Genomic DNA, 12,561 nt, shown 5'->3' with positions numbered 1-12,561 from the left:
TGATGTTGAAATGTGTTCAGTTATAGCGTTTATCCTGTACGCAAATTTTGTATGGGATAAAAATCATTTTAAGCATTAATTTACATGTACATTGTACTTGTATACTTACTAAATTATTTTATGGTAATGCAGTTAAAGCTGTCAAGTCAGTTATGATAAGAACGTAACAGCTTTGTATCAATATTCGTTAATCGCCTTATTTAGAAAACGTAATATTTACTTGATATTTGGTAGTAAGACTAATTTATTTGTAGTCCAATGAAATTACGGAACGTTTAACTACAATCTCGGTTTTTTAAGTGTTTTTACCTAAGGGATATTTAACTCTTATACGTGTTATTTCTTGACCGTGTTTGTAAACAAATAAGACGAAACATCGAAAAGGGGAATGTTGTACCAAGCACTTTTTACAACCCCTCTCTTATTTTTATGCTGTCGGGGGTTCGAGGATGCCCTTGAAGGTGATTTGAAAGATGCTTTAGGAGGGGGTCTTTCAGATGGTCTGAACGAGCTGATGTCGTCGTTTGGTGAGGCTATTGACGGCTTAGCAGGAATGGCTGAAGGGAAGGCATTTGAATGTAAATACAAATGTGAGAATGGTAAGGACAACGTATTATGTTTATAAATGCAAGTTTTCAATTTTTCATTTGCCAAACTAAATGATAGTTTTAGAACTGACTTTTTAAATAATATATGGCAAATTCTCAGATTGTTCTCCCTTTAAACTAATTCATATTTTAAGTTCAGATATAGATGTAATACCCATTATTGTTGATTTTATAAAGCAATATTTGGAGTTGCGAAAAATGAAGTCCATATTGGTCAAAGCCATACATGTTTGTAATCGCTTTCATAAGCCATTATTGCTTTAGATTCGTTGTAATTTGTCTCAATGCGTTGTATTGTATGTTCTGTATATTTGCCTAACCTGTAAAGAGTTTATTCTGTAAAATAAATAAAAATATACTATGACGCTAGTAGTTAAGAATTTCCGTTCAATTTTAGTTGGTACATTAACAAAATACATGTGTAATACACTATTTATCATGGTTCATTCAACAATATTTTAAAAATATCTTGTGTATTTTTCTACCCAAAGTCGGGATTTCCATAGGTATTTCAATCTGTCACGACAGAATTAAGTCAAACGCTTCACTAATTTTTTTATAATTTTGATAATTTACGCTAGTTGAATATTTCTTTTCCTTCAATAAAGAAGAGAATAACACGTCACATTGTGTTATATAATGGTTCTTTACCAGTGATGTAAAGATAACTGTATTTGAGATATACAATACTTATTAGAACCATTTCAGAACTTCATAGTCGTGCCTCACATTGAAGCTAGTGTTCATAGAGCTCATCATTGTTTACTTGTGTTAAATGATTAGGGCTCGACAGCGTTTCCTTGTAATTTCTTTTAGGGTATTGTATGTTTAAGGCTCGTTGTTTCATTGATAGGGAATATAGACGGCTTTGTGGTGTGTTCTTGTTTATATTTTATCAGGATATTGAGTTAATCCAGTCCCATATCAGGTCTTAAAAAATGTATTATATATGATGATTCGGTGTATCCTCAGTCTGATGCTGATTTTTTCATCAACTGTATTTCCACTCAACATCCATCGAACAAATATTTCATCAACATCCAGGGTAGTCTTTCTTTTCTTGATCCAAGATGGCAAAATGTCCACATCATTATTTAAAATATTAGTCCTGTCGTCCTCAGTCGTTCAAACAAAAAAAAAAACTTTTCATAGACCTCGCTGTATATGCAGCGACGACCAATATTTCATTGCTCAGTGTTAAATAATGAAACCCCTCTTTGCCAACAGAGGCTACCCTAGAAAATGTTTTTTCCCACTTCGGAAGGACACGCAATCGAGCACGCTATTTGACATGTACGTTTACTTGGGAACCGATGATGATGATGGTTTGAAATTGAAAAAAAAGGTTTCACCTGCATGTTAAAAAATTACGATCTGGTTCGTAAACGCTTCAAAAAGGTTTACCTGGGCGAGGCTTACCGGAGATCACCTTGTTGAACGCAAACAAAGCGTCACCAATGGGAAGATTCACTTTCCCCATAGTGCCTATGACTGTCTAGAAACTTGCTCAGGTATTTTGTTGAAGGCTCAATAATGTTTTGATGTGTTTATATTTAGTATGATATATTTTTCATGATATTGTGTTTATTTGTATGATATTTACTTGTTGATGGATAGGCAATGTTTTTTTGTCAGGGTTATATTTTTGTGACCATGGAGTAATGTTTGTATTTATGGTCAGGATATGGTGTTTTCAACTGAGAATTGTGTTTTTATCAGGATAATGTGTTTTTGTTCAGGGTTCGTTTTTTATCATAGTATTGTGTTTATGGTCTGGGTATGATGTTGAAAACTGATGTCAGCAAATGGCAGTCCGTGAAAATGAATGTCTTTGATAAGGGTGTTGTGTTTATGGTCAGGGTATGGTGTTCATGGATAGTGAATTGTGTTTCGATTATGGTGGTGTTTTTTTTTTATCTGGGATTTTTGTTTTTGATAAGGGTGTCGTGATTTTGATCAGATTATTGTGTTTTTTCACGGTATGGTATTTTTTGATCAAGGTATTTTGCCTTTCTTCAGGGTGTGGTGTTTTGATCAGTGTATTTTGCCTTTCTTCAAGCTGTGGTATTTTGCCTTTCTTCAGGGTGTGGTGTTTTTGATCAGGATATTTTGACTTTCTTCAGGGTGTGTTTTTGATCAGGATATTTTGACTTTCTTCAGGGTGTGGTGTTGTTGATCAGGATATTTTGACTTTCTTCAGGGTGTGGTGTTTTTGATCAGGATATTTTGCCTTTCTTCAGGGTGTGGTGTTTTTGATCAGGATATTTTGACTTTCTTCAGGGTGTGTTTTTGATCAGGGTATTTTGCCTTTCTTCAGGGTGTAGTGTTTTTGATCAGGATATTTTGACTTTCTTCAGGGGTTTATTATCGGTATGTTTCTGAGCCCACTCGCTTGTTTCTTCATGTTATCAATTCAAATGAAATAACCGAGGTTTTATTTCAGATCAGAAATTGATACCAAAACCAGGACACGTACCTACCTCAAATGGATGTGGATCATTCGGAATCGAGGTATATGCTAACAACTATCACTCATTACTATAAATGTAAAATACACAGTGGAGGTTTGTTTTATGAGATAATTCACAGATTATTTGAAGTTGAGTTCGTAACTGCAATGTCGATTTTATTATTATACCCAAATTTGCCCATTTGCGTGTAACAATGTATTAGTGTCTTTCAGATATTCAGAGTATGCATCTTTGAATTTACCTTTGAGTACAAAATGTACACTGTCAGATACAATACACATCGATCGATATTTTTGAGCTATTGCAATGATGTAAACTACTTCTTGTTTTGTTTTTCTTTCACCGTAACATGTTAAAAAGAACAAAGTTTACTCTTGTTGATCATGTTTTTATGTATATTCTAATGAACTATTGAGCCAAGTGGTTATCCTCTACTTTTATTCACCTTCTCAGTTTGATACCGCTAACCTTCCTCAAATGACTGCATGTTGTGATGTCCATGACAAATGTTACGACACATGTAATACAGACAAAGGACACTGCGATAATGACTTCAAACAATGCCTTCTAAATATGTGTGACGACATACAACATACTTTAAATAAAGAAGAGTATGAAGGTAACTTTATAAAATTGAGTTGTCTGTCTTTGAATTTAAAGTTTACATACTAATATTTGTTTACACATATTGCGTCCCCTTGTATCACAGTAAGCCGCAATCAGCTTTTTTAACTGATTTCAATACTCAACACAACTAATTTGATAGATTTTAAGATCAGAATTCTGAAAAAAAAAATTTATTCCCAGAAGACATGTCTTAACGTAAGTTTAACTTCAAAACTATTGTATGAATTGGTATCACATTATAAGATCTCATAAAAAGTTTTCTCATACCCTCATTGTCATCAAACATTTTATACTTCGCTTCTTTCAGGCTGTCAAGCAACAGCAGAAATCATGTATAGAGGGACAATGGCGCTTGGATGTACACCTTTCAAAAATGCACAGAAGAAAGCTTGTACTTGTGGAGATGAAATGGCTTTAGAAGATAAATCCAACAACAAAAAACACACTGTCAATAACTCAATTAACCGTGGACGATCAGACAAAAGTGAGCAAGATAGCTCAAAAACAAATAAAAAGAATAAGAAACAGAACCAAGAACACAACATTACACCAAGTAAAGTAAAGATAAATGAAGAAAATAAATCAAATTCTAATGAGAATAAAATTAAAGACGAAAAATCTAAAACAAGTAGAAAAAGTGGAGAATTATAGAATTAATTATACTTTTATATTATTATTATAATCTTGTGTTCACTTTAGAATATTGTTTTTCTATTTGAATATTCCGTCCTATTTTTTTATATTTTTATTTTTTTGTTTTTTGTTGGCCAAAAATTGCTTTTATGAAGCTTATATTATTTATTGAACATTGTTCAGTTCTCCAGAAGAAATATAGAAATCTAAAAGTTAACTAAGGTTTAGGTATAATTTGTACCTGATCAACGAAAACACTTTGATTAGTTCAATTTTTAAGTAGTGCTGTTTATTTTGGTTATCAATGTACACTTTTTCATTTTTTTCAACTACACAACTGCACTCTTATTTCAGACATTTCATAAAAATATTACGGTATTGAACATAATATTTCTTTTTTTATATATAGAAAGACGGATTCATTGGTATGAAAAGCTTTATTGTAAATTTCTAGGTTTACCTGATTAAAGCTATTAATCTCAGTATTTGATATATTGTTTTATAAATGTTTGGTATTAATTATTTCATGGTTACAAGGTTTATAATCATAATTAATATTTATTGAGGACACCATATGGTAATTATTAAGGTTTTGCATGGTATCATTTTTTGCTGCTGGGAAAAGGATTGATGTCACCCTCCTTAAACTTCTTTATGGAAAAATATGTTGACACATGCTGTTGGAAACTTATTACTCATTACTGTGGTATAGAGAGTTTTACTTTTTATATTACAAGTGAATTCAAGGGTTTTAACTACGCTCAATTACATTGGTATGCACTTCTGTATTACACACGATCTATTTTGTGCATGTCAGCTTTTCGTTTGTATTTATGTATAAGTTGACATTGATAATCAGAGGCCTAGCTACAATTGTTCTATCACGAATGTTATATTTCATTTTTATAACTGTTATTGCTCTATTTGTACTTATTTGGGTCTGTACAACTCAACTCAACATGTTGAATATTCTGAATAATGATTTTGTTACTGAAAATATCACGTTTAATACGTAGACATTACTGGAGGATCATTTGCAATATTGAAATTAATGTATTAAATTTGTCAGTGTTGATTCTGTTATCAATTTTTCTTATCGTTGAAGTCGTATTGTCTGCTTAAAATATATTGATAATACCTTAAGACATTGATGTAACATGCCTGAGAAAAAATTATTTTATTTTGCCTTGGTTTTCCTAACTACCTTTCTTACATTCATAATATCTTAAAAATATATAAAAAATAAATAGATATTTGTTTTTTAATTTTTTCAATGATGAATATTTTAGCATCATTTTCTTTTTAACAAACAAAATTACATGTGACTTGTCCCTTTGTCATGGATGTATTTTTTGTAAACTCACTGCAAGTAGTACATTATTTTTCAAGAGTAATCAAGGGAACCAAAAGAATGTAAACCAGGGACAAAGACAAGACATGAAAACAGACAAACACAACAAAGAACATAAAGTAACCAAAATAATACATACAAAGTAACAAAATTAAATGAGCAACTCGGACTCCATTAAAAACTGGGAGCATGGACCAGGTGCACCGGTAGGATAAGCGTCCTCTGGCTTTTCTAGATAATGTAGAAAAGAAAATTATAAATACTCCTATACTAGTAATCCAAATTACAAATTTTCTGCACCACACACACACTAACTGAGCACTTGCACAGAGGCTGCCGATAGAAATCCAAAACATTAACTATTTAGTATATCTGAATACTTACTTTTCAGAGTACAGAACACAAAATGACCGATATGCTTATGCCGGCAGAAGGTACTTCGTAAAAAAAGACTGTACTCAGGAAAAAATGTTTGGATTTTAATCGACACCATATTTTTCTAATGTGATGTCCGCTTTCAATGTTCTCTCTTTCTGAGTGTTGATTGTTTCTTTTCTTTTGCCGTTTTCATGGTGCTTCATTTTGGTTTCTGGATGTTGACGGATTGTTATATCGCCGTTTTTAGCGTGCATCCTTTTGGTCTCCGAATGTAGATCGTTTTTTATGTCAGCGAGTTCAGATTGTTCCCGGGTTCTGAATGTTGAATCTTTTTTAAATCGCCATTTTCAGGGTGCCTCTTTTTAGTTCCTAAATTTTGACATTTAATGTTGCCATTTTTAGCGTGCCTCGTTAGTCGTTTTTATCTCCGTTATTACTGCACCCTTTTATATTTCTGAATGTTTAATGTCCCCGTATTCAGTGTGCCCCCTTTAGATTTCTGAATGTTGATTGTTTAATGTCCCTGTATTCAGTGTGATTTCTTTAGGTGTTTCTGAATGTTGATCGTTTAATGTCCCCGTATTCAGTGTGCTTCCTTTAGATTTCTGAATGTTGATCGTTTAATGTCCCCGTATTCAGTGTGCTTCCGATAGATTTGTGAATGTTGATCGTTTAATGTCCCCGTATTCAGTGTGCTTCCGATAGATTTCTAAATGTTGATCGTTTAATGCCCCCGTATTCAGTGTGCTTTCTTTAGGTTTCTGTATGTTGATTGTTTAATGCCCCCGTGTTCAGTTTGCCTCCTGTTGGTTTCTGAATGTTTTTTAGTGTGCTTCATTCAGGTTTCTGACTGGTGATTGTTTCAATGTCACCGTGTTCAGTTTTTCTTTTTTCTTTTTGGTAAAGTTGATTGTTTTCAAGTCGCTAATATTGATAGCGACTTCTTGCACTCGTAATTTCAGTACTTTACATTCGCAAATGATTTGCATTATTATTACTCCTCCACAGGTAGAGATTCCTTATACTTTGTAAGAAATAATTCCAAATCATCTTCCCAATATACAGAGGAAGATGTTTATAAAATGCAGGAATTTTTAATCGACAACATATTTGTCCAGTGTGGTGGACGTATTTTTCAACAAATGGTCGGCATTCCAATGGGAACAAATTGTGCTCCTTTACTTGCTGACCTATTCCTTCACTCTTATGAGGCTGACTTTATAGCTGATCTGATCAGAAAGAAAGAATATCGTTTGGCTAGATCCTTCAATCTCAGTTTCCGCTATATAGATGACGTATTATTTTTAAACAATTCTAATTTCGGGGATTTGATTCATAGCATCTACCCAAAAGAACTTGAGATAAAGGATACTACAGACACTGTGAAGTCAGCCTCATATCTTGACCTACACTTAGAAATCGATGGTAAAGGAAAACTATTGACCAAACTTTACGACAAATCTGATGACTTTTCATTCAGAATTGTCAACTTTCCTTTCATCTGTGGCAACATCCCTTCGGCTCCTGCGTATGGAGTGTTCATATCACAACTCATACGTTATGCCAGAGCTTGCCGAAACTACGCAAAATTTTTGTATCGCGCTAGAACTCTAACAAATAGGCTTCTGGAACAGGGTTATGTTGCTAAAAGATTGAAGTCATCACTACAGAAGTTTTATGGTCGTCATCATGAACTCGTGGATCGTTATGCTGTATCCATTAGCACCATGAAAAATGATTTATTCAACGGGTCATAGTTTTCCTTTCGTCGTTTGTCTACCCCGGGCTTGACTTTTTATGAGCAACTTGGCGGGTGTTTCTAGAAAAGCAGAGGACGCTTACCCTACCGGTGCACCTTGTCCATGCTCCCAGTTTTTAGTGGAGTCCGAGTTGCTCATTTACTTTTGTTACTTTGTATGTATGATTTTAGTTACTTTATGTTCTTTGTTGTGTATGTCTGTTTTCCATGCTTGGTCTTTGTTCCTGGATTACATTCTTTTGATTACTGCTATAACCTTGGTTCCCTTGATTACTCTTCCACATTAAGCTGCTGATCGGTGCCATATTTACCATCATAGCTTCGTAGTTCTAGCTTCAATCGAGTTCCAAAGTACCTCTTAAACATCATATACTTGTGTTCTACGTGTGTTTTTTGCTTGTATGTGATCGGTAAGTTTAGACTATATAAGCCATATACAGTAGAACATTATACGTTATCAGGACCCCGATATCTATATATAGTCATTGCCAGTTGTTTAATCTGGTTGATGGTAACCATTTGTTATGATTGAAAATATTCGGGTCATCACGTTTACGAAAGTGTAATCATATCAAGGGAACCAAGATTCTAGCTGAAGTCACCTGATATTAGAGCATATCGCAATTGTGTCATTTCGGATGTTAAAAGTAAGTCAAAATCAGTGGCATAGAATATTTGTCGACTTTAAAGCTTTCAGTCTTTGATTTGTTATGTCGCCGTTTCAGTGTGCCTCCTTTCAGTTTTCTGAATGTTGATCGTATACTGTCCCAGTATTCAGTGTGCCTCCTGTTGGTTTCCGAATGTTGATTGTTTTTTAATGTCGCCTTTCAGTGTGCTTCCTTCAGGTTTCTGAATGTTAATCGTTTTAATGTAACCGTTTTCAGTATTTCTTTTTTTAATGTTGATTGTTTTATTATGTCGCCGCTTTCAATGTGCCTCCTTTTGGTTCCTTAATGTTGATTGTATTTAATGTTGCCGTTTTCAGTGTGCTATCTTACGGTTTCTGAATGTTGTTTGTTTTTATATTGTATGCAGTTTTAGTGTGCTTCCTTCCGTTGTTAAATACTGATAGTTTTTATGTCCTCGTTTTCAGAGTGCATCATTTGTTTTCTGATGGTTGTTTTATATCACCTATTTCTTTGTTTTGTCTTGTCCCGTGTTTGAATTTTTCTTTAATCGTAGCTAACCTTGATTAGACTTTTAATCATCAAAACTACCGCTTCAAAACTCTTAATTGAGACCTAATACTGTATTTTTTCTTGAATATATTTTTCTTTTATTTACCTATGGCCTTGAAATAAATGCACCACTTCATTCCTTGACCTACTCTTAAATAAACTCAGGGGTTTCAAGTTTGTTTGCAACATGCTGATTTTCTCTGACTCCAGACTCAGAAACATCATACATAGCTGGTATTCGAAACGATGGAATTCCGAGTACAAATAAATAATAACTGGCAGAAATTCTTATTACTTTATTAAAATATTTAAAATTGTCTTCATCGTTTAAATAAACCGGAGGAGATGTTGTCTAAATGTTAGAATGTTGAATCGAGTCCATTTTTGTCCAGTGTGATTGATTAGTGCATTTCAACAGACAGTCGTAAAACCAATGCGTATTTTGATAATGTACGATGTTTGTTTTTTGTTCTTGTTGAATGTACCCCTCGTCTTTGTATTTAGTCACCAATTATATTAGGCACAAAGACAGTATCTTGTATTCTTGTAGTAAACGGTTTTGATATCAAGGAAGAATAAATTGAAACAAAAATGCCATAAGTAAAAAGGCAGCAGCGACATACAGCTAGTTTGTAAACTAGTTCTAATTCCACCACTCTGGCAGGGTTGTTTCTTATATAAAAAAGTATATATTTATAACCCATATGAGCCAATCGAGTAGGAAAATGTGCATTTGTCTTGTTTGTGATCAGGAATAAATCGCGGAAAGAAGAAAAAATGAATTCGTCAAGTTCGAGGTTCCTCAGTAAAAAAATTATATAATTCGGCGAACCATGAAAATGAATGCCACGTATAATGTAATTTTAGAGTCGAGACTATCGCACATGGAAACAAACATTTGGTTGATTATGCATGTTTCTTAACAAGTTATATTATTAACTCTTACAAATACCAAAACTAATCGTTTTCAGGATTATAAATGTTTTTAAGATTAACATGGCACAAAACGGAGACTTAGGGATGAAACTACCTACCAACTGAATTTTCGTTTATAAAGTAGACATGACAGCCAAGTAGAGAAGTGGCAAGTTACCTCCTACACTTAGCTATGGGAAAAAGAAGACAAAATAAGATTGTTCTATTTAGGTTTACATTGTAGGTGTATAAACGAACTGTAAATTAGAAGAAAGGAGACACCAAGAGAACATAATCTGCCAAAGCTGCATCCAGTCGCTTATATTAGAAGAAAAGAACAGCGTGAATAGTAGTCGTCAAGGCAATTTTAAGCAATTAATTATATTGGAAAAACAATAGGAATTGTTTCAAGCAGTCTATTTTTATTCTTACCCTTTCGTATCATTGTGATACCAAAATGGTAGGTAAAATTTACAGATGTGAAGGAAAATGAATTCAATGAAAAAAAAATTATTGCAGATAATATTCACTTGTTTATTTTAGTTAAATATCTAATTAACATTTCATTTAACTTTTTAATACTTAACTCCCACATAATTGTGTATTATTATCTGCATACTTGTTATATGGTTACAGCTTATACATTTTGAAGCGTAGTCATTGTTTCATTTGCTTTTAGCGGCGTTAGTTGAGGTTTTAGATAATTTGTTGAATATTTCAAGTTCTGAAGTTTCGGACAGCATCTGCTTATTGTGGTAGTTGCATTTAGAGTACAACTGTAAAACATAGGAATCATACACCAGGGCCTGGTTTTATATATATAAAAAAACCAAATAATCACAAATTGAAATTTCCTCAATTCTTTCCTCAACTCAGATATTGACTAATCAAATTACTTTAAATTACAGATTCGAGGACAAAATCAAGAATTTTAGGAAAATCTCAATTTGAGAATTTGTTTTGAAACACCGGGCACTTAATGAATACGAACTGTATCATTTACCATGTGCCAAGACATGAATATAGTAATATTAAATCATCTACAAAATAAATGAAGATGTTTGTTGTTCCAAAACATTATTTTAACTGCAAATTTTCTTATTTATTTTAGTTTAATACCAACGGCCAAGTAAAAGTTGGTGTGCATTTAATGAAGTATTATACGATTGTCTTAAGACCATATCTACTAAGATAGTCTCAAGTTTAATTTGTTAAATGTTCTCTGTCATGTCTTAGGATGGTTCTATATTTGTGGTCAAAAGACAAGCATTCAGACATATGATAAGTTTCACCAGACAAGCCCTATGGTAAAAATTCAAAAAAAAAATCTTAATGCCATTATTTATTGTATCTATGGCCTTATGAAAAATCCAAACATGCTCAGTAATGGATACTGGTTTTACTTACAGCTGTATTGTTCTAATTAGTTTAAAGTTGTAATGTTACATGGCTCACTTTACATTGATTTATTGTGATTTTACATAAAATTAACAGTTTTATTACATGTATTTGATACGTAACTCCCACATGATTACTTTTCTAATTATCTGCTTAATTGTTTTCTAGTTGTTATGGCTTCAATACGTTTAATTATTGACAATTTTGTCATTTTCGTCAGACTGTAAACTTGACAAAGAGGAACTCTAATATTAGCAATTATCCTAAGACCACCCACTTCCTTTTTTTGTTAACTTTTATACCAAGTAATTCAGTCAGAAGTGATTGTTCCATACTATATGGAAAGGAATTAAATTTATCGTGCAGTCAATATTGTACATCATCACATTTGTATATTTTTTTTTAGAAAAGCTATGTATTTACTATAAGTGCAATTCTCTTGGGAACCGAAGAACCAGACAAGACTATCATATTATAAAGGTTTTGGAATTGTATTATTTAAAAGAATAAACAAATTTATGTTATTATAACAGCGTTATTTATTCGAAGTTGGGGACATTGCATTTTTCCATTGGCACTTAAACCAATTCAAATATTAGCTTTGAAATTTAAACGAAAGAATTTTAAAAGTAACTAAATTAGCCCCTTAAAAAGAAATTCGTTTACAGCTTGTGTTAGTAAACAAGTCCATGTTCATTATTCAAACACGACAAATAAGGGACAATTCGTCGACAAATCAACACAGGACGCAACAAAAGGACAATATACGAATAACAAATCGTACAAAAAGGGGTTAAAAAGTACATACTGAAAAACATACAGTGAAAACCAATCAAGAAACTAGAGTTGAAAACCATACGTCTTGATTTAACTCTTTTTGTCAGACCATATAGTTGTTTTTTTTTTACCTTAACATCCAAATAGGTATTCCGTGTAGGTATATCGCTATATCAAACAAGACGCAGACAGAAAAGAATGTCTTGTTTTATTAAAAACATTTTATTTTCCTGATTAGCACAGACAACGTATTTATTGGATAATTAGATTGTATATCTAAAATATGACTTCTAGAGTTGCAATTTCAAGACCACGACTTTGTTTGCATTCCTTAAGAACCAAGTAAGAAATTTCGCTTTTCATATGAAATATGATACAGAACGGCCGTATCTGGACTAATCTGAATTGTAATTTTTTAACATATCTGAATGAATTCATCCTCTTATGGATTGATGTATGACGTCTC

General features: G+C 32.8%; 1 protein-coding gene across 1 annotated transcript; it reads left to right on the top strand.

Annotated features, from left to right (window-relative positions):
* Positions 1-317: 317 nt before the first annotated feature.
* LOC148619245 (group XIIA secretory phospholipase A2-like) lies at positions 318-5,588 on the top strand. The gene is made up of 4 exons (XM_088578927.1): positions 318-599; positions 3,052-3,119; positions 3,533-3,698; positions 4,014-5,588. The coding sequence occupies exons 1-4, from the start codon at positions 389-391 to the stop codon at positions 4,355-4,357; spliced, it is 789 nt and encodes a 262-aa protein (XP_088435053.1). The 5' UTR covers positions 318-388; the 3' UTR covers positions 4,358-5,588.
* Positions 5,589-12,561: the final 6,973 nt, after the last annotated feature.

This window comes from Perna viridis, chromosome 4 (genome assembly GCF_037379345.1).
Source record: "Perna viridis isolate PV_CMFRI_1.1 ecotype Kerala chromosome 4, ASM3737934v1, whole genome shotgun sequence".
Lineage (NCBI taxonomy): Eukaryota > Metazoa > Mollusca > Bivalvia > Mytilida > Mytilidae > Perna > Perna viridis.
This window is presented reverse-complemented; position numbering and strand designations above follow the sequence as displayed.

Bases quoted from the DNA above. Each gene is read 5' to 3' on its own strand.
- LOC148619245 (XM_088578927.1), top strand. From the start codon at position 389: ATGTTGTACCAAGCACTTTTTACAACCCCTCTCTTATTTTTATGCTGT. The intron at 600-3,051 runs GTAAGGACAACG...GTTTTATTTCAG, and splicing joins TAAATACAAATGTGAGAATG to ATCAGAAATTGATACCAAAA. The intron at 3,120-3,532 runs GTATATGCTAAC...TCACCTTCTCAG, and splicing joins GTGGATCATTCGGAATCGAG to TTTGATACCGCTAACCTTCC.